Source organism: Rattus norvegicus, chromosome 10 (genome assembly GCF_021556685.1).
Source record: "Rattus norvegicus strain SHRSP/BbbUtx chromosome 10, alternate assembly SHRSP_T2T, whole genome shotgun sequence".
In the NCBI taxonomy this organism is placed as follows: Eukaryota; Metazoa; Chordata; class Mammalia; order Rodentia; family Muridae; genus Rattus; species Rattus norvegicus.
The window spans coordinates 105,025,973-105,047,231 of NC_141543.1; the positions used below are offsets into that span (position 1 = coordinate 105,025,973).

At 46.9% G+C, this 21,259-nt stretch overlaps 2 protein-coding genes across 26 annotated transcripts in view; one reads left to right on the plus strand and one right to left on the minus strand.

Moving 5' to 3' along the window:
* Positions 1 to 8,496, minus strand: part of Vcf1 (VCP nuclear cofactor family member 1) — a 20,828-nt gene extending 12,332 nt beyond the window's left edge. For 5 of the 16 annotated variants that reach the window (XM_087574092.1, XM_087574100.1, XM_087574098.1 and 2 more), the window contains exons 1-2: positions 8,234 to 8,496; positions 1,535 to 1,634 (exon numbers count right to left, since the gene is read on the minus strand). In XM_087574092.1, coding sequence (XP_087430218.1) covers positions 1,535 to 1,634; positions 8,234 to 8,454 — 321 coding nt within the window. In that variant the 5' untranslated portion in view covers positions 8,455 to 8,496. 16 annotated transcript variants of the gene reach the window in all.
* Positions 7,832 to 19,217, plus strand: Mtnap1 (mitochondrial nucleoid associated protein 1). Of its 10 annotated transcripts, none has more exons than XM_087570887.1 (7): positions 7,832 to 8,636; positions 8,920 to 9,078; positions 12,241 to 13,625; positions 16,528 to 16,632; positions 17,213 to 17,320; positions 17,873 to 18,184; positions 19,084 to 19,215. In XM_087570887.1, the coding sequence occupies exons 3-7, from the start codon at positions 12,269 to 12,271 to the stop codon at positions 19,104 to 19,106; spliced, it is 1,905 nt and encodes a 634-aa protein (XP_087427013.1). In that variant the 5' UTR covers positions 7,832 to 8,636; positions 8,920 to 9,078; positions 12,241 to 12,268; the 3' UTR covers positions 19,107 to 19,215.
* The last annotated feature ends 2,042 nt before the right edge of the window (positions 19,218 to 21,259 follow it).

A 21,259-nucleotide genomic window follows, 5' to 3' on the forward strand; every position in this document is an offset into this window, starting at 1 on the left:
GCCATCTATCTATACCAGGTAGCTCAGAAGCACTCTTATCTGGTTTTAGGAGAGCTAGTTTGTTGCGGCCTCTGCAGACACTTCCAAGCATGTAGCACACATACACTCATGTAGGCACATATACATATGCATAAATAAAAAATTAAAAAAAAAAAAAAGGCAAAGCCAGATCCAGTGAGACAGCAGGCAAAGGTACTTCCTTGCCCAAGTCTGACAACTGATTTGATTCTCAAGCCCCACCCAGTCAGAAAAAGGAAAACATTGCCTCTGTGTAGGTCATCCAGGGCTCTCACCACAGTGCCCAACAGAACACAAGCACATACAAATGAAAGTAAGTAAATATAATTTTTCAATTTTTAGAAAGAAAACAGATATCTTCAAGTTAAAAAAAAAAAGACATTTTTATCCTGTTCTCAAGCATCAAAGCCACAGACAGCATGGTCACAAGTTCATGGCGGTTACTGCTTCAGCTCTAAGATGCAGATGGCATCTCTGATTGCTACTTTCTTCATCCCTGGGATTCCTCCAACCATCCCATTAAACTAAAGCTCACCTATTTTTTGGCTAAATACTTAAAAGCAAAAAGAGCAGACTTAGACTTTTAGAGGTGCAAGATGCTATCAGAAGCCAAGTCTACACACGGCAGACACACTCTAGTCCTGGTCATTAACTGGCACTGAAACGACTGGATTGGTGGTGCAAACCTAGATAGCAGGTAAATCCTATTAGTGGGAACCAAGTACAGCAGGATTGTTGGAGTGTGTGTGAGGACCCAGCTGCCACACAGCAACTGTTAGGAGACAAGATGTGTAGAGAGCAAGACCCACCCTCAGCTCTTCAACATTTAGCTCTGTCCCTCCCTTATTGATTTCCACCCGCACTAAAAATATCCCCCAAAGCAGGGCATGGTTTCTGGAACTGAGTGCACCCCCATCTCCACTTCACTCTCTTGCCTTCTCTCCTTAGGAAGAACACGTTCTAGAACACACTGCAGAATAAAACCTCTTTAAAAGGGATCTGTGTACACACACTGTACACATTCTGCCGCCTAGAACTGCTACTGAATATAAGCAACAAAATGTCACCCTTGGAGATAATCATACTTTATAAACCATCAAGAAATGGGCTAGTGGTAGAAATATAAAATTAAAGGACTCAAAGTCCATGAAACCATTGTAAGATTTTGAGAGAGAGAGAGAGAGAGAGAGAGAGAGAGAGAGAGAGAGAGAGAGAGAGAGCGCCCACCTTCCTCAAAGAAGCTTTGATTCAAGAAGGGAATTAAAGGCCTGCTGTGCCAGCACTTAGCCACAGCCCAGCAATAAGGAGAAACGCCACACACTTGAGGCCAACCAGGTTTACAGACTGAGTTCCAGGCCAGGGAGTACTGCACATCAAAAGCCTGCCTAGAAATAAGGAGACTAGTAAGTAACAAGTGAAGTGGAGGCCACCACAGTCAAGGAAGGAGAGGTATTCTTTGAACACGTAAGCTCCAACTGCGCATGCGGCGGTGCCCGTGGCCACTCTGCCTGCCTACCTCTGTGTCCCAGGAGTCCTGGAAGATGGGGTTCCTACTGCTCCTTTTGGTCTGTGGAGGAGGGTGGTTGTCATCATCACTGCCATTTCTTCTCCTTTTTCTGAAATTTAAAAACAAAGAGAAAAAATAACCAGCTATGGAGCTTGCAGACATTTCAATATAAACCATGACAACATAGAAAAATTTACCCTCTTTCCTAAAAGATTAATCCATAACACACCAATAGGAAAAATATTAAGTATACCAGCACTGGCACCATACAGAGACAGACAGCCAGGCCAAGCCTAACAGGGAAAGGCTGCTGTTTCCAAAGCCTGCTAGGGTCAGAGTAACAGCAGGAGGATAACTATGAAGCTTCCCAACCCAGTTTCCACTTGCCATATCCCCAAAAATTAAAATTCCAAATCCCCACTCAACTCCGAGTTCCACAGAGCAGTGCCCCAAAATACACGCAGGATGGCACAGCAAGGGAGCACACAGGTTGGTGAGAGGTTCCTATGGCGGCGGGATGGGAAGTAGGGGTAGCTATCACTTTTCTGAACCATGGCTGGAAAAGCTCAGACTACATCACAGCGCTGGAGCATCACTGCCCTGAGCTGTCACTGAGCAGCAACACACGCTGGTTAAAACTGCCAGGTTACAGGGGAGATAAATCACACCTTCCTCCAGCAAGTGCTCTCCGTGTGACAGTGTGTACTTAGCTTGTCTACAAGAACTAGGTGCAATCAGAAGGATTCTTAATCTCAAACTAGAAAACAGGAACGAATGAGAGGAGTAGTAGTTAGCTCTAAAATGAACTGCCTGGAATACCCTGCTCAATATGGCAGCCACCACTAATGTAGCCACTTAAATTTAAGAAAGGTAAAATTTAAAATCCTCATTCTGCCGTGCACAATAGCTTGCATTTCTAATCCCAGAACTCAGGAAGCAGAGGCAAGGGGATCACTGCAAATTCAAGGTCTGTTCTGTATAGTTAGTTTCAGGCCAGCAAGGGTAAGGCTGTCTCAAAAAAGCTAAATAAATTAAAAATAAAAAAAAAAAAAAATCCAGTTACTGCTGGGCATAGTGGCAAGCAAGAAGCGGAGGCAAGTGAATCCACACATCTGAAGCCACCCAAGGCAACACTGAGCTTCAGAGGCAGCCTTAGACTTCCTATCACTATGCTGGACAGCAGCCTCTTCACTGCAGCTCAACTCAGGTGACCACAGACAGCTCTGGCTCAGCAGAGTGCCAGCCTCACCACAACCAGTATATGCAGAGAATGGCAAACGGACAAGCTGTGCCGACCCTGTGGCCAACTGACAGCCAGCACCTCCTTCAGGTTACTTCACACAGCTAGCTCAGACTCAGCCATGCTGCCCACTACCTCTAGGCCAAATTGCTCAACTAAGACCAAGTACTCACTGGACCACTCAGAGTTCGAGGCCTCACCCATCACATGATGTGCCCAAGGCTAGTTCCTAGCTGCTCCTACACCACCTTCAGTACTGAGACCAGCTTCTTCATAGGCTGTCCTGCCAAACCAATGTGCTAAGCATATTCACAAGAGGCCGGCTGCAGTCCTGCAGCTACTGCTGCTGTAGTCACTCCAATCTTCACCAGGCCCTGTAGAAATATACTGTGGGAATCCACAATCCCCAATGTACACTGAGTGCGTAACTGCTCACGCATAACCACAGTTACCACACAAAGGCCTGCTGCTCAAGTACAGGGTCCTCTAACTATTTCCATGCGCACCTATCCCTCTGACAGCAAAGGCAAACATTGGGTGAATGGCTGTTCTCTTTTATTCAAGCAATGCAGCCTATGCATAGCACTAAACTCATGGGTGTGCTGGAGACTTGACACCCAGAACCACTTCCTATGCCTGAGTCTCTAGTTCTCTGCCTACGGCGGATGAAACTGCAGCAGTGCTGCTGTAGAGGCTGCCCAGAAGGCAACCAACTACTGGTGTTCCAGCTACTAAAACTCACCAGGGCTTGGTGAGAGGGCTCAGCAGGTAAAGGTGCTCACGCCAAGCCTGACAACCTGGATTCCAACTCAGGCCCCACGTGGTGGGAGAAGAAAACGGACTCTCACAAGTTGCTCTCTGACCACCACACACACAACAATTAAATATATTTTAAAAATCAACAGTGAAACTGATCAGAGACCACAGAAAGAAACTCCTATTTAACTATTGTAAATTTATTATTTAAAAAATGCTGCAAAATATAAACTGTAAAAGGATTGGGGGAGGGGGAGCTAGGATCCATGTAGCCCTGGCTGTCCTAGAACTCAACTCTGTAGACCAGGCCAGTCTCAGAGATCCTCCTGCTTCTGCTTCCCAAGTGCTAGAATTAAAGGTGTAGCAGGAAAAGGTATTTCAGACATTATTTACTGAGAAAAATACCTGTCTAGTGAACAATGCCAGTCCTAAATTATTTTACTTTAAATAACAAAAAACATAAAATTAACAAAATACCAAAACAAAACAAATGACTGCTTTTAGACCCTAGGAAAAAAAAGTTCAGCAAAGAACAAAACGTGGAGGATTCTGTAGGTCCACAGTTCTTTACTGTGGGATAGATTACAGGATCAGCTCTGTCTGGTTAACCCATTTTATGTTTATGAGCGCTTTGCCTACATGTCTATGCTGTCAGATGGCAATGGTTCCCCTGGAGCTGGAGTTACAGATAGTCACCACAGTGGTGCTGGGAACTGAACCTAGGTCCTCTGCAAGAGCAGTTAAGCACTCTTAACTGCTGGGCCATTTCTGTAGCCATCAGCTATTTTAAGTAATTGAACTCGTGATAACTGAGGAAAACTTTTTGAATTACTAAAATTCTGTTTTAGCAAAAAATTCTTTGCAGAGTAGAAACAGTTCTATGGGGCAGCACTGCCAAGATCCATTCATCCAAAGGGCTTATCAATTACAGAGAAAATGCTTCCAAGAAAGTGATAAAACGCAGTACTGGGCCTGGTGGGACAGTCCCCTTCAACCTATATGTATACTTAGGAGGCAGACACAGGAGGATCTCTGAGTTTGAGGTCTGTCTTGTCTACATAGCGAGTTCCAGGACAGCTGAGACCACACACAGAGACTGTCACAAAAACTAAAAACAAAACAAAACAAAAAACAACAACAAAAGAAACAAGAATCCAGGGGAAGAGAGAGAGAGAGAGAGAGAGAGAGAGAGAGAGAGAGAAAAAGAAAGTGTGAGTGAGTGTGTGTGTGAATCTGTGTGTGTGTTTAAGTCAGGTACAGAAAAACCTATGAGTCGAGGAAAGCAGATCCCCTCCTCTTTTTAAATGGTTTATTTATTTATTTTTATTGGTGTTTTTCCTCATGTCTGTCTATATAAGTGTCAGATCCCCTGGAAATAGAGTTATAGACAGGCCTAGGCTCTGACTAGCTGGAGACTACACAGTTTACCTCACACAGCAATAAAATGAGAATCTCTTCCTGCGTCTTACCTTTCTCCCAGACCAGCACAATACTCTTCAGCTACTTGAAAATTAAAACGACAACAAATACCAGGTTTTTATTTTTTTTATTTTGGCAGTTTTGTTGGGGGGGGGGGGTATTTTCTTTGTGGTGCCTGGGTTGAATCCAGGGCCTTGTATTTGGTAGGTCCTAAGGGCTCTACTGAGCTATACTTCTAAACACATCAAGTTTTAATAACCATTAAGTGAGTCGTACCCTATTATAAATCTAAACCAGGGCACACCTTTGATCCCAGCATTCAGGAGACAGAAACAAGCACTTCTGTGAGTTTAAGTTCAGCCTAGTCTGTAACAGAGAGCTCCAAGACAGCCAGGACTACATAGTGAGACCCTGTCTCAAAAACTAAATAACTAAACAAACAAACAAATCAATGACTTAGTATATAAATCTGAACTAAGAAGCTTCTCCTTCATCCCCACACAGGCGTTTTACATGAGGATGTTGTACATCGATCAGGCAATGTCTGCTGGGAGAGGAGCTCACGGTGGCAGCACACTGGCACTTCACCTTTTAACTTATCAGTATGGCAGCAGCTGGGTGTGCTTGGGGCTGCTGAGTCACTCCAACCAAACTTCATGGGGCTGACCAAAACTTGCCATCTCCTCAGCTGTAACAGGGCATGTTTCCTCCCAGTAACAAGATTAGCAAAGGGGCTGTTCCACTGTACAAGGACCATTTCTCTGGCCTGGGAGCTGTCCTCTCCTTTGGATGGTAATGAGTTAAGAATGAGCTCTACCTAGTCACCATTTTTGTTGCCCTTGGTTTTTATTATTAGATGCCTTCCTGGCAACACTCAGCTTTTGATACCTTTATTGATAATTGACATGATCACTAGTTTACAGTGATCTTTCCAGGTACCTCCTTTCCACTTAGGGAAAAGCAATTGCTGGGCATCTATTACCCCAGGATGGTTGACGCCATCACTTTTCATACTTCACTTCTGTCCTGTCTTCTTAGTCCTCTTCAAGAACCTTAGACAGATTTAATCATAAAGTATAGCAGCTTGTTTTCAATTCATTTTATTTTAAAACAAAGTCTCACTATGTAGCCTGGCTGGCCTGGAACTGGCTCTACAGAACAAGTTGGCCGCCAACTCAGAGATCCTCTGCCTCTTGAGGGCTGGGATTAAAGACGGTACAACCACACTCCATCTCAAATGCTTCTTACTCTAGGTGTCTCTCTCCCAATTCATATGTAGACACAGGGATCTGTGTTAAGGCAGACTTCTTTACCATACACCCACCCTTCTACAGTGTTCTCAGGCTACTGTGAAAATCTGACACCAGAGGAGACCAAGATAGCTCATGTGTGAAGAAAAAAACCCCCAAAACAACAAAAAACAAACAAAATAGGCAAGAAGGGTCTGTCCTCAACAACTGGCTTCTTTTAAAGAAGTCACCAGACAATATACACACACTAAGATTCCTATGAGTATATTAGATAAAAAGAATCTACAATCAGTACAAACTCACACTGCTAGTCTGCAGCATTAGGTAAAAAAAAAAAAAAAAAAAATCTGTTAGTGACAGAAAATGCTGAGGGCTGTCACATGAGGAAGACATCACAAGAAAATCTAAAAGATGGCAGTCAGTTCAGGCTTACTGCATCTAAAGGTCACAACCCTAACTCTAATGCTATGACTGTAACTGGGCCATAATTCCAACTTGACCTAATTTAAACCTTTCAATAGTTTTTAGTAGTTGGCAAGATTATGGCTTCATTCTATCTGTACAATCATTGAGATTAAACCTTTCGGTACTACATTAACACCACAGGCCAGATTATAATTTTGGCAAGCACCTTCTAACTTCCAATTTAGTTTGATCGTCTTTCTTTGACACAATTACACAGAACCAAAATCAGTAACTCAGTTCAGTCTAGGGAGCTCAAAATTTTTACCACTGGATCAAATATCTCAATGTTGGGGAACCCCAATCCCAGAAAGTAACTGTTTCAAGGAGAAGTCTAGCAAAACAATGATTGCATTCACAACCAAAGAATGCAAGGAATAAGATCCAGGGCTGGGGAGATGGCCCAGTCATTGAGAACCCTTGTTGGTCCTAAGGGGGGCTGGGGTTTTGTTTTTAGCCCTCCTCTGGCCTCCATGGACACCAGACACGCATGTCATTGTGTTCAAACATATACACAGGCAAACCACTCATATACATAAAATAAAATAAAATCGTTTATGAGAAAATAAAAAAAAAAGCAAGCCTATGATCCACCTTATTTAAGCCTGAGACTACTACGGAATAAAAGACGTGAAAGCCGTGAACCTGGATGGGCTTAGATGAATAAACGAGTCTCTAAATCTGTCCTCTGTTCTCCACCAGAAAAATAAAAGTACAACTTAGTGATGCATATAGGTCGTCAAACTCCATATTAGGAGACTTTCTAGTAAGAAATAAAACAGGCCTTCTTTATTCTGAGGTAAGACACGTCCCAGTTTACTTCTTCCCACCTTCTGGAAGGCAAAAATAAGGGGAAAAGAAACTCCATCTGGACCGGGCCTAAAGCCCCGAGGGGCCGCCTAGGGCCTCCGCCAGGCTGGATGGAAAGGGTAACTAGAATAACTCGCAATGTTAGCCACCTCCCAGATCACAGCCAAACGGCTCCTCATCCAAACTGTTTAGAATCCTGCCTGCTAATGCTACAACCGAGAGTGGGTCACCACCCACCCGGGTCCATCAGCCCCTCGGAGTTTACAACAGATGAGGTCGCAGCATCGCGGTCTGCCCTAAGCCCTCCCAGCTGCAGGGTTAAGCCCAACCTCCGCCTTTCTGCTGACCTTGGGGCGCCAGCAGCTCCCCGCCCCCGAAGCGTCCCGTCCCCTCTCAGAGGCGCCTCGAGGGGCTGTCTCTTCAAGATCGGCTATTCCTCCCATCCCCCCACCACTACCACCCGCCTAAATTTAGGAAGGACCACCGTCTGTCTCGTAGGACCGAACAAACCTCATTCCAAAGTGGAAAGGGCAGAAGACGAAGAAAACAAGAAAAAGACGGAGAAGGGGTAGCCCTGGATTCCAGAGAGTCACCTCTCTGGCTACCCACAGGGTCCAGTTGTCAGAGGCCGCGCAACCTTCTCCCGGCCTCCTCCGACCGCAGAGCAGCGCAGACAAGAGCCTCACACCACCCCGGCTTCGTGCGCCCCTCGGCTCCATGGCGCACATCCTCGGCCGAGGGGCCGTAGAGAAAGTGGGTCCCTTCTCTCACCTGGGGCGGAGGCGCTCGCTCATGGCAGCTGGTGAAGGCGAGCGACGCGGCGCCGCCCCGCGCCGACAGCGAACAGTCGGAGTTGTGTTCCGGCGACCGCCACGCCCACCCCCACGGGCCTGAGCTCTGACTGCCGCGCGGGTGGAGGCTGCCGGCGGTGAGTACCCCTCAGTCCCACCCGTACCACAGCTACTTCCGGTGTCTCCTCCGCGCCTCCCCATGTCGCAGGCGCCGTGGTACCGTCTTCTTGCGGCTGCGCAGAGGCGGGACGCCGGCCGCGCTCACCCAGAACCCCAGTCCGCAGGAAGAGGCGGGTCCTAAAGGGAGGCTCGGCCGGGAACTTCCAGGACCCCGTTTAGGTGTCCGAGGCATCCGCCTGTTCAAAAACAAAGCGGGACGCGCGGTAAGAGTAAGGCCGGATTTTAGATAAATTAAATTATTTGACAGTTGTTGATACTTGTATCTGCGTTAAGACACTCTGAGGTGAAAATTTTATAAAGAACAGGTCGAGACCCATCAGGCACTGACGCGGACGGCCACGAGTTCAGGGTGCGATTGTTGGGAAGGTGTTGGTGGGCTATGGGTTCTAAGAGAGCGCCGCTTGGAACTTCGCGTCTCCGAACGGTGCGGAGCCGATTCAGTGGAGTATCTAAGGGTTGAGCTATTTTCCGCGACCTTTGTTGCAGGTCAAGAGAGGAGTGCGGAACCAGGCGAACGGGATAACGGACTGCCAGCCCCACCGGGAACGGCCACGCCCACCTGTTGGAAGAGGCCGGACAGAAAGGTGTAGGGAGACGGGCAGGCGTGAGAACGCGGCTGTGAGAACCGGACTGGCTCACGGCGAGGTGAGCGTGATCAGAGCAAACCGTAAGGTCCCTGTCCGCCTTGAGTGGCGCGCACCTGTCATTCCAATTCTTGGGAGGTGAGGCTGGAAGACCAGGAGGTGAAAGTCATCCTTGAGTGTTTTACAAGTTCGAAGCCAGCCTGAGCTACTTGAGACCTTGAATCAGATTTTAAAGATTTAATTTCACCACCACCACCACCGGAATAGGTGTACTCTGGGCCCAAGAGACTTGGGGAAGGCTTAACTTTGGTTTTCTGAAGCATTCCCCGTTATCTGCCAGGAGCATAATCCAATTACTTGTTTTAATCACATCTTATTTCAGCTCGCCGCTTAGTTCTGATCTTCTTACACAAAGTGATGTTCAAAGTTTTTTGCCAAACACGCGAACAGTGATCCACAAGCATGGGGATCTTTAGAAGAGTTGACCAGAGGTCAGGCAGGAAACCTAAACCCTTGTTAAGGTGTAGGGTGTAGGGCCTGGCATAGTAATGCACACCTTTTATTTCCACTACTCGGGAGGCAGAGGCAAGCAGGTCTATGTGCGTGCAAGGCCATCCTGGTCTACCTAGTGAGAGTTCCAGGTCGAACAAGGCTACCAAGTGAGACCTCATTACTTAAAGAAAAAAAAAAAAGCTAGAAAAGTGCACTCTTTTCTTTTTTTTTTTTTTTTTCTTTTCTTTTTTTCGGAGCTGGGGACCAAACCCAGGGCCTTGCACTTGCTAGGCAAGCGCTGTACCACTGAGCTAAATCCCCAACCCCTACCCCGAAAAGTGCACTCTTAAAACTAGAAAACCTATGTATTGCCTTTGTCGTGTGCATTTTGCAACAGCCATTCAATTCCCTTCAGTGTGTCAATGTGTTCTCACTACAGTAAGAAGACTCATTGTGCACTTGGTAGAAAACAGTTTGGGTTTGCATTTCCCGGACGGTAAAGTGCTGGTTGCTTTAATACACTGGTAGTTATTTTGCTAAGTGGTTTCAGACTTTTTGTTTTTTAATCTATTTTACTGGCCAGGAGATATTTTCAGTCACGGTATTAAGTAGTTATAGTATACGTGTTTCGTCATTCAACAAATGTCATACACCAGCTTCAGTGTTCAAGGTGTGTCTCTGTGTGTGTTGATTGTTTGAGAGGCAATCTCCCTGTGTAACCGAGGCTGACATTAACTACCACAGCTTCCTCAGAACACTGGGGTACACAATATGCTTTGTGTGTTTTGAGACTATAGCCGTGCCCAGGATACATATGTTTCCTGGCCTTTGGAGTTTTTTTTAAAGAAGCAGTCATAGCTCATAGCCGAGCTTTGCAATTCAACGTTCTCCTTTCCCAACTCCAGAGAATAACAAGAGATAGATGGTCTGTGATGTAAATTTCCAAAGATTTCAAACTAATTGATAATGTACGATTTTATATGTATACAATAACCAATTATATTACGATTTATAAGTTGGAAATTGGGAACCATATCTGCTCATTTTTATTTTTTATATGTGCCTGTCGCTATATTAATATAAGCAGGGATTCAGATTCATTTCTCCTGGATTGTGGGAAATCCTCCTCCCTTTACTTTGGAGACAGGGTCTCATGAATCTCAGGCTGGTCTATTGACCTGGCCATCCTGTCTCTAGTCCCAGGTGCTGGAGTCGTGGATGTCTACCACAGTATCAGGTTTTATGCCAGGCAAGCACCAACCTACTGAGCCACACCACCAGCCGATAAGAGTTCTGAGTCCTTACACCCCAGTGAATCTTGGCTTGTGAAACTTTAGAAACTGTTCTAACCAGTTTTTGCACGACTCCTCATTTCATCCTTAAAGGACAGAGTTAAGAAGAGTGGATGTGATTTGTTGAACAAATTCCTGGGAGTGGGAGGGGGCTCCGAGGGAGGAACACCCACCTGGAGGCCCCTCTCACTTTTTTACTAAGTGTATGTCTATGTGCCTGCATGTGTGTGTTATATGTGCACACAGTGCCCCAGCAGATCAGAGGACACCAGATTCCCCCAAAAGGAGAGTTACAGGTGGTTATTGTTAGGTCACAAACCCAGGACAAATGGTGCCTATTTAATGTGTCATAGTGGACCTGGCCTCTGGGTTCTCCCAGCATCCCTCATTTCCTACCAGTTACAAGGTATGGCTGGCATACCCTGCCCACTAGCCTGTACTTCTCCCAGCTCCCCTTCCACATATAATCCAGTCATTTTGGTCGACAGGCCGTGTTTACCTTTTACTCTTGTGGCTCTCCGCTCTCCCCTCCCCTACTTGTCTCGCATGGCCCAGCTGCAGGCCCATGTCCACTCTGGACTCTCCCAGATGCCTTTGCCTCTGGTTATGCTCTCCCTTTTATCTACATAGACTTTCCCTGCCACCACACATAGGAGCAGTCACGGCCTTCCTCTTTTTTTCATTTTGTTATGAGCTGACTGATGTGGGTACTGGGGAGAGAACCCTAGGCAATAACAATGGGTGGTAAGTGCTTTTAAAGGCCCTAAGGAGGTCTTTTTCTTTTCCTTTTTTCCATAATGTTTAAGGTTTTTTGTTTTTTTTTTTTTTCGGAGCTGGGGACCGAACCCAGGGCCTTGCGCTTCCTAGGTAAGCGCTCTACCACTGAGCTAAATCCCCAGTCCTTGTTTTGTTTTTTAACAATTTGATTAAACTCAATGAAGTCAAATAAATAAATAATGAAGTCGAATTCTGGCTGACATTTTTAATGTCTTTTCCTCTGACTACGCATTAATTACTAGATATTAAGACTTCTGGTTTTGTATTGCTTCGTTTTTTATTATTTTTTTTTGGATGGAGTTGTTACTAGATTTTTTTTGACTTGTTCTTTTTTGTTGTTGGGTTCTTTTGTTTTTTGAGACGGTCTCACTATGTAGCTCTGGCTGCACTGGAACTCACTATGTAGACAAGGCAGCATAGTGAATGTGAGGCTAGCCTGGGCTACACATAAAAGCCTTTTTTTTTTTTTCCTTTTTCTTTTTTTCGGAGCTGGGGACCAAACCCAGGGCCTTGCGCTTCCTAGGCAAGCGCTCTACCACTGAGCTAAATCCCCAACCCCACAAAAGCCTTTCTTAAGAAGAGCAAACCGTAAGTTAAAAATCCATACATCAGCTTTGATGGTTACTCTATATTCCTCATGGTCTTCTACCTTTACCTTCCAGGAAGAGCCTGAGTGATTCCAAGCCCAGGATGGAGGTGTGCCCTTATTGTAAGAAGCCATTTAAGCGATTAAAATCCCACTTGCCGCACTGTAAAATGACAGGATCATCCATACCCGCTGATCAAAAAGTTTCTCAGTCCAAGACAGCGACACTTACTAAAAAAGAGAAGAGGCCCACCAGAGACTTAACCAGAGCTGAAGAGAAGGAGCTAGAGAAAGAGGGTCCGAAAAGAACTGTGAAAGTGGAAACCAGCCAAGCAGAGTGGACAACTGCAGCCTCTCCGCTTCCAGAGGGTGCCTCGGAAGGCACCCATACAACAAAAGCAGGAGAAACCAAAGAGAAAAAGCTGCTCTCCTTCCGAGTACTCAGGCGCACCAAGCCAGAGGTGACTCTGCAGAGAGTCACAGCCCCTCAGTCTCCTCCCAAGATAGAATCCACCAGAGATGTGTCTGAGTCCAAGGGAAGTCCACGCTGCCCCTCAGAGACAGAAGCATCTTCACTGGTCAGCTCAAGGGAACCTTTTTCCACTAAGCAAGACAGAGAGCATGTGTCAGCTCAGCCTCATGCTAAACCAGCCACTTCTGCCAGGCTCAGATTGGACACAGCGGATCCCCAAAGGCAGAAGCTTCTGGTAAAATTATTAGATGTGCCTACTGGTGATTGTCGTTCTCCAAAGAATGGCAGCCATGGGGTTCAGAGAGTAGCACCCTCAGTGTCAAGCAGGGAGAAAGACTCCCAAGATGGAGGCCACCTCTCAGGAGTCTCTCCCCACTCTGGTGACCCCGAGACCCAAAGGTCAGAATCACTCCTCTTGGGCCTTCACAATGGCCTGCTGGGTAAAGCACAGGTCAGAGAGCATCAAGAACTTGGCCTTGGGATGGAGTTGAGCCAGAGTAAGGGAAATACTGAGAACAGGATGTCCGTCACAGATGGACAGGAAGCCACTGGCTTGGGCCACCGTGGTAAGGACCCCATTGCAGCCACAAAGGCAAAGCCAAAGGCCACCCTTGAATTTAGGAATGTGTTCATGCCACCACAGGGAGCTCTGAGTCAGCCTCTCTCAGTGCCAGGGTCAGAGAGTCAGAGCCTCCCCTCTCTAGCTGTGACTTCTACTCCAGAAGAGAAAGGCCAGTTCTGTGGACAAAGTCAAGTGCCTGCCATGACACTCAGGCACCACTTAGCGTCACACTCCGCTCAGTGTCATATTCCCGAGAACTTCCCCGCTACCTCAGAGGCTCCTCCCAGGTCTGTGGGACTGGAGTGGTTTCCAGAACTCTATCCTGGTTACGTTGGACTGGGGGTGTTGCCAAGGAGGCCTCAGCCTTGGAACTGGGCAGCTCAGATGCCTCCTCTTGCCACTTTCCAGGGCAGGAGCGTCTCAAAAGGTAAGTGAGCACATTTGCGGGTGCCACCCTGCCCCTCCACAATGCTCTGTGCCTTTGAAATAAGGATCAGAATCAGTCACTTTGGTTCAGTTAACTAATTCTAGTCCACACAGTCTACCCCACATTTCACTTGGTTGATGGAAGAGAATTCTTGGTCCAGAGTCAATTTCAGTGTTCCTTCTCCCTTCTCCTTCATGGAGAGTTGAAGGTTAGACTAGGACAGGCTGCCAATGTGGGTAGCAGTTGACTTTCTGTGCTGGGAGGAGGCATAAGAGGAATTCAGTGGGGAGCCCAGCATGTTAGTGCACACCTCGGCAGGTGGATCTTAGTTCAGGGCCAGCCTGGTCTACAGATGAGTCTCAGGGTAGCCAGTGGTACACAGTCTTGGAGAAGGAAGGAAGTCCAACGGGTAAGGCTCTAAGGGATGAGTCCAGTGTTTCTGAGTGACAGGTAGGGAAGAAAGCCTGTGGGTGCCAAAAATATGTGTCCTCAGCTCAGATTACCTTTGTGTAAGTTCCCCTGAATTTTGACCTGGAAGCGAACCCAGCTTGGCCAACTAGAGAGAAACAAAGTCAGGGTGCACAGGGTTCCTAGCACCTCCAAGACCCTGGACCAAAGGTGGTGGGGGTCTTGGGGTTACACTTTGTGTTTTGAGGCGAGCTCCATCTCCAGATTTTATGGTTTTGTCTTTTTTTTTTTAAACATCTTCAAGTATGTGCATTGGGGTATAAGTATTAAACATCTTCAAGTATGTGTACTGGGGTATAAGTATTAAACATCTTTAAGTATGTGTACTGGGGTATAAGTATTAGACATCTTCAAGTGTGTGTATTGGGGTATAAGTATTAAACATCTTTAAGTATGTGTACTGGGTATAAGTATTAGACATCTTTAAGTGTGTGTACTGGGGTATAAGTATTAAACATCTTCAAGTGTGTGTACTGGGGTATAAGTATTAAACATCTTCAAGTGTGTGTACTGGGGTATAAGTATTAAACATCTTCAAGTGTGTGTATTGGGGTATAAGTATTAAACATCTTTAAGTATGTGTACTGGGGTGTAAGTATTAAACATCTTTAAGTATGTGTACTGGGGTATAAGTATTAAACATCTTCAAGTGTGTGTACTGGGGTATACGTATTAAACATCTTCAAGTGTGTGCATTGGGATATAAGTATTGGGGCAGATGTAGAATGTGCAGTGCCTGTGGAGGCCAGGAGAGGGCAGCAGGTCCTTGGTGCTGGAGTTGAGGTGGTTGGAAGCTGCTGGATGTGGGTTCTGGGGACTGAACCCAGGTCCTCTGGAAGAGCAGTCAGTGTACAGTCTTCACCACTGCAGCTGTCTCTCCGCTGTTTGTTTTTAAGAGACTTTGACCTTGCATGAGTGTGTACTGTGCAAATTCATTAGAAGCCAATGGGGTTTGGGGTTTTTTTGGTTGGCTAGTTTAGTTTTTAAGGTTTTTGTTTTATCGTGTTTTTCAAGACTGGGTTTCTCAATGCAACCAGCCCTGGCTGTCCTGGACTTGCTTTGAAGACCAGGCTGGCCTTGAGCTCACAGAGATCCACCTGCCTCTGCCTCCCAAGTGCTAGGATTAAAGCCCTGCACTACCACCCCAGGCTAGGAAGTGTTTTTGTTCATTTGTTTACTGTAAATGTGTGTAAATGGAAGTTTGTGTGCCGTGTGCACCAATGAATGCAGTTGCCCATGGAAACCAGAAAGAGGTGTCCAATCCCCAGGAACCATGGTTTTAAAATAGCTGTAAACCACCACTAGAGTTTCGGGAACCAAACCTGAGCCCTGTGCAAGAGTAGCGAGTGCTCTTAACAACCGAGCCCTCTGCCACACCCCGACATGCTGGTTTCCATTGTTGCATATATATAATATGGTCATTTGAGCATTTTTATATCCACAGCAGCTTTTACCACACTTGTAACCCATCTATCTTAATTTATCCTATGTCTGACAAACCAAAAAGAGCAGAAAACCATGGGCAGTCAAGATGAGCTGTCTGGCATGAATGTGGAGAAATCCGTGGAAAAGAAACACGCACCTTGTTTTCTGACCCCATTTGTTATTCTTGTGTCAGAACACATAGGAAGGTTCGAAGGAGACCTGCCCGTGGGTCTCAGTACATATGTAGTGCATACAGATAGAATTAAGATGAGTATGAGAGGGAAGAAGAGTTATTTCCAATGTATGTTGATCATCCCTAGACTCAAAACCACAGGACTCCCCAGAAGGCAGCATCTTGAATGCTGACATGGGTCTCAGCGGCCCTGGGAATAGTGAAATCCCAAGCCCAGTCACTGGTGGGCAGACTGCAATCAGAACAGGCATGCTTTCAAACAGTCTTCAGAGTATGTTGACAGGGTTCATCTGACAAATTCACTTGAGAAAAATGATTGGGGGGCTGTGGATGCAACTCGGTAGTGAGGACATGTGGATGAGTTTTTAGCGTATGTCCTGGGCTCAGGCAACAGTGGGGTGGAGGTGCAGAGAACAGAGAGGTTCTGTATTTGGTTCTGAGTTTTAGGTCCAAGATTATATATGTAGATGGTTCAGATTTATTTTCAATCCAGAATCTAAACTCTTAGGCCCACGTAGTTCAAGATATTCAACCTGTAGTAAAAAGTCGTGCTTCTTCCTAAGTTCTCAGCAGACAATTAAAACGAGGGTTAGCCAGGCGTGAATATTCACCACAGTGCAAGTCTCTGTCAAGAGAGTTTTTGGCCTGAAGCGGACTTTACTTCCTTGTATAGTTTAACTGCAGCCCAGTGAGGAGCTCGTTGATCCACGGTAAGACAAGCTTTTCCTGAGGCCTAGTCTTAAGGATGTCGACCGCATGCTGGGGAAGGGATGATTCTAGATCAACTGTCACAGTGACTTCTGTTTGGAACCGTAGTTCCTTGGTGGGAAAGAAGTTCGGCTGATAGCAGGAGTTTGGAACCCCTGGCGCTTACAACTTCCAGCCTCCCTCTAATGAGACTCTTGGGAGCTGTGCACAAAGGTGAGAACGGCGTTACTGCCTCTTGCTTCTCTTGCTGGCTCCAGGCATGTGGAGAGGTTTCTCAACTGCAGGCTGCTTAACCAAGGCAGAGGAAGAGAGAAGCGGTTGCATTCTGACTGGTTCCATTTCGGAATCAGGCGTCTGTCAGAACCCAAAGCTGGCAGGGCAGCAGCTCCATTTATTATGCTGCTTTCACTTAAAACCCACCCTGCCACCTGTCCTCAGCCCTCCTTCCATCCCCTCACTCCCCTGCCGTCCTCTCTCCTTCCCTCCCCACAGTGATCAGCAAAGACAATGGTTAACCAAGCATATTCCTCTGCATCACTTGTTTAACCTGGCTCCCAGCGTGGGAACAAGTGATCTGAATTTAGTCAAGTCCTGCATAGCTCGGCCCTGTTGTCTGTCTATTGGGTCGACATGTTGTCTGTGGAAATGTATAAATGTATCTATACTTTGAATAGAGCACTCTTATGAAGGTATCTAGGTTCATTGCCCGAGCTAGCAGGGCAATAGAGTAATGTGCGCACATATTGGGCCCCAGCCCAGCCGCTAACCGTGTGCCTTGCCTCTGTTTGAACAGGCTGGGTGCTGTGCAACACCACCATAAAGAGGAGTGGTGTCGGACGCCTCTCGATGCTGTTTGCTGGCTACTTTGTCCTGTGCTGTAGCTGGAGCTTCAAGCATCTGAGTAAGCCTTGTAACCGGTCGCTTTAGTGGCTAGTTGCCTCCCCTTGGGCTCTGAAGGAAGTGTCTAGAAGCCTAATGATCAGCTGTCATTGGGGGCTCTGTGGCTTCCATTAAAGATCCACGTAAGATCTGACTTACATCTAATGACTGTTCCTGCTGCCCAGTAGTGATGTCAGTGGTGGACTGTAGAGCTTGGGTTTGTTTATTTTCCCTACTTTAAACCATTCCCTGCTAGGAGGAAGGGTTCCCCTTGGTGCCTGAGAAGCCCGTTTTCACAGTGGAACAGAAGGGCTTTATGCCATAAGAGAGAGCAGGAGAAACAGAACAGTCCGTGTGCTCAGACACAGTAGCTTCATCCTTTGGCTCACTGGGTCTCCCTGTGCAGGCCAGGCCAGGGATTCAGTGTCCCTGCCCTGCCCTGCCCTGCCGCCCTGCACTCGCACTCCTTCCTCAGCCTGTAAGCTAGGATGGCAGGTATATGCACCACACCTGGCTAGAGTCTGGCCACTTAACATTTTTTAATTCGTTATTTTCTATTTTATATGTGTATGAGTGTTTTGCCTGAGTGTATGTCTGTCTACCAAGTATGTGCCCAGTGTCCATGGAGGCCAGAAGAGGGCACCAGATGCCCTGGCACAGAATTACACTTTTGAGCTGCCTTGTATATGCTGGGAACCCAGCCAGGACCTTTGGAAGACCCACCACGTGCTCCCAACTGCTGAGCCATCTCTCCAGTCTGACTTCCTCAACCAGACACGACAGCGCATGCCTGGAATCCCAGCATTCAAGGGTAGAGAACTCCGAGCCACTCGGGTACATGATACCCTGCCTTCAAAACCAAACCACGGTGCCTGTGTAGTTACGGGTGGGTGAGCTCACACAGAATCTTAACCTGGAGGAAAGGCCCAGATTTCTTTTCTCATAATTCAAGATAACTTTTGTTCACGTGATGTAAAAACAGGTCTGGAGCTAGAGAGATGGCTTGGTTATTAAGAGCACTTGTCGCTCTCACAGAGGATCCAGGTTCGGTTCACAGCATCCGTGTGACAGCTCACAAATGCCCCTAACTCCAGTGCCAGGGGATCCAACACCCTCTTCTGCCTTCTGCAGGCACCAGGCTTGCACTTATCATGCACACATACAGTGCAGACAAAACTCCTATTTAATATCATAGGAGACTACCCAAAAAGAGGTTAGTGTTTTTCCATAATTTAAGAGGTGGCAGGAGCCCATATCATAAGAAAACTCTCTAACGCACTGGCTTAGGCCTGGAGAGTCAGGGAGGACTGTGAGCCGCTGACACAGGCGTGGACCTGCCGCACCCCTGCATGTGGAGCAGCCTGCCACAGACTGGCATTGCAGCAGGCATTGGACCGTTAGTGAGATACGGGCTCTGCACACAGATGAAAAACACAAAAGCAGAGTCCTGTCTGCCTAAGGACGGCGCTTGCTCCTGCAGAGCCACTCTGAAGAGCTCTTGGCTCCTGCTGCTGGTGGCAGCCATGCAGATGTGTTTGTGCTGAGACAGGGCCTCACCCCAGCCTGGGTTGATCTGACCTGAGTGCTGCTGACGTCATGCACCTGACTTGGCTTTGTGGGTCGTTGTTTTGTTTTTTAATCTCTAAAGATGAATGTTCTCAGGCCCAAGAGGATTTCTAAGTTCATGAAATGAAAATATTAAAAAGTGATTTATCTAAGTAAAAGATAGACATAGCCAGTAAGACACGCCCTCCCAGGTCCTCATATTTGTCTGTTTGTCCCTAGAGCTGCAGCGCTGGCGTAAGTAAGGATGAGCATGCCCGGGAGCCACGGAATGTGACAGAGACTGCAGAGAAGAGACACTTTAAATTTGTGCCAGGTCAGGGAGAGTGCAAATAATAAAATGCTGAAATCGCGGGTTTCCTCTTTTCCTTTTTTTTTTTTTTTTTTTTTCTCCATGATGGAGGACAATTTTATTAGCGTTTCAGAGAAGAACTAGGGAGGCCAGCTGTAAACCTCAGCAGGGGCTGCAAAGCCAGAGAAGAGGGAAGGCATTTCCCTTGGCTGTTTTTAAGGCAGGGTCACACTATGTAGCCCTGGCTGGCCCACAGAGCTCCACCTGCAGGATGCGGGGGATTGAAGATGTGGGCCTCCAGGCCAGGTGGAAGTCACCTCCCACAACACTGCTCTCACTGAAGGAAGGCAGGGCAGGAGCAACGCGCAGAGGCCTTGGAGGGGCTGCTTACTGCCTTGGTTTCCTTCACTTGAGTAGCCTGCTTTCTCATAAAATCAGGGACACCACCCACAGTGGGCTGGGTCCTCCTCCATCAGTCCCTGACTAAGAAAATGCCCTCCAGGCGTGTGTCCACAGCCTGAGCTTACAGAGGGAGGCATTTTCTCAACTATGATTCCCTCATCTCTGAGGACTCTAACTTGTGTCAAGTTGACAAAACTATCCAGCACAGAACACCTCTTTTTCTCAAATGCTCATGTTGTACCCTGAGAAGCCACCTCAGCCAGCACCCTGACACCTCTTAATATGGAAATACAAAAGTCGCCTGGGCATCTGCGTAAGGAGCACACTTTCAGGAACATCAGTGGTTTACTGTGGCAAGTGGGATCCTGTGATCCTTAACGTTCTAGTTAGATGTGGCACTAGTTTAATGGCCCATTAAATCCTGAAGTGTGTCATCTCACCAGGCTTAGGACCAAGGCGAGAGCCTGTGTTAATAAGGGTTTGTTCGGCATTAGTCAGTGTCAGTACAGGAATTCACCAGGTGTGGTGACATACACATCTAATACCAGCACTCAATTTCCCCGATAACACAAACCTAACTTGAAAATGGGGTCTAGACATAGCTCAGCAGTTAAGAGCTCTTGTTACTCTTGTGGACTGGGTTGGATTTCCAGCACCCACATGGCAGCTCACAACTATCTGTAACTCCAGTTCCAGGGGATCTGACGTTCTTTTCTGACCTCCAAAGGCAGGCACTAGGCATGCATATGGTTCACATACATATATGCAGGCAAAAACACACATACACAAAATACAATAATAAACAAACTTAGAGTTTAACTCTCCAGGACACACATGCTAGAAGGACAGAACCAATTCCCACACACTATTCCCTGACCTCCACCAAAATGTGGTATGCATGTCCCCACATAGAATAAAGTCAGAACCTGGGGACGTAACTCAGAGGTAGCATTTCCTAGCATTCATGAGGCCCTGGGTAAGATCACCAACATCAACAAAATCAACACGGACCCTTTGATCCAGGCACGGTGAAACACCTGGGATCCCAGCACTTGGGATGCTGAGGCAGGAAGGCCACAAGTTCAAGGCCGGCCTGAGCAACATAAGAACTTGTCTCACAGGCTGCTAAAAGGTTAATGTAGCTCAGTGGAAGACGGCATGTTGCAGGAGGCCCTGGGTTCGGTTCCCTAGCATCGCAAAAATAACTAGAGGGGAGCTGGATATGTGGATGTCACTTGGGAATTAGAGACAAGGTCACCATCAGCAGTAGACTGAAAATGAGGACAGCCTGGGCTACATGAGACCCTGTTTCAAGAAAGCAAAATATTATTTAACATGATATTCAGTCTGTCTGCCACTAATGAGAAAAATCCCATCACCGTTCTTCATTAAAGCAATCATTCCCATCTTCCACCCTCAAACAAGTGGCTGGTCACATGACCAGGCAGATAGTGTAGGTTCCCTGAGCTTGCTGAACTCTAAATTGGGGCAGACTTGACCTTCCCTGCAGAGGTTATTGGGACTTAGCAGGTGAGTCCATGACCATCATGGAGGGATTTTTGGCAGCAGGCAGGCAGCCATGACACTGGAGCAGTAGCCAGGGGCTCCCATCTTGAGACACGAGGCTACCCGGGAATGGTATGGATTTAATCCTAATGACACACTTCCTCCACCGAGGCCACACCTCCTAACCCTTCCCAAACA

Excerpts from the sequence above, each read along its gene's own strand:
- Mtnap1 (XM_087570885.1), top strand. The coding sequence starts at position 12,269 with ATGGAGGTGTGCCCTTATTGTAAGAAGCCATTTAAGCGATTAAAATCC. Across the intron at positions 13,626-16,527 it reads GGGCAGGAGCGTCTCAAAAG|TTCCTTGGTGGGAAAGAAGT; the intron begins GTAAGTGAGCAC and ends TTGGAACCGTAG. Across the intron at positions 16,633-17,212 it reads CTTGGGAGCTGTGCACAAAG|GCTGGGTGCTGTGCAACACC; the intron begins GTGAGAACGGCG and ends CTGTTTGAACAG.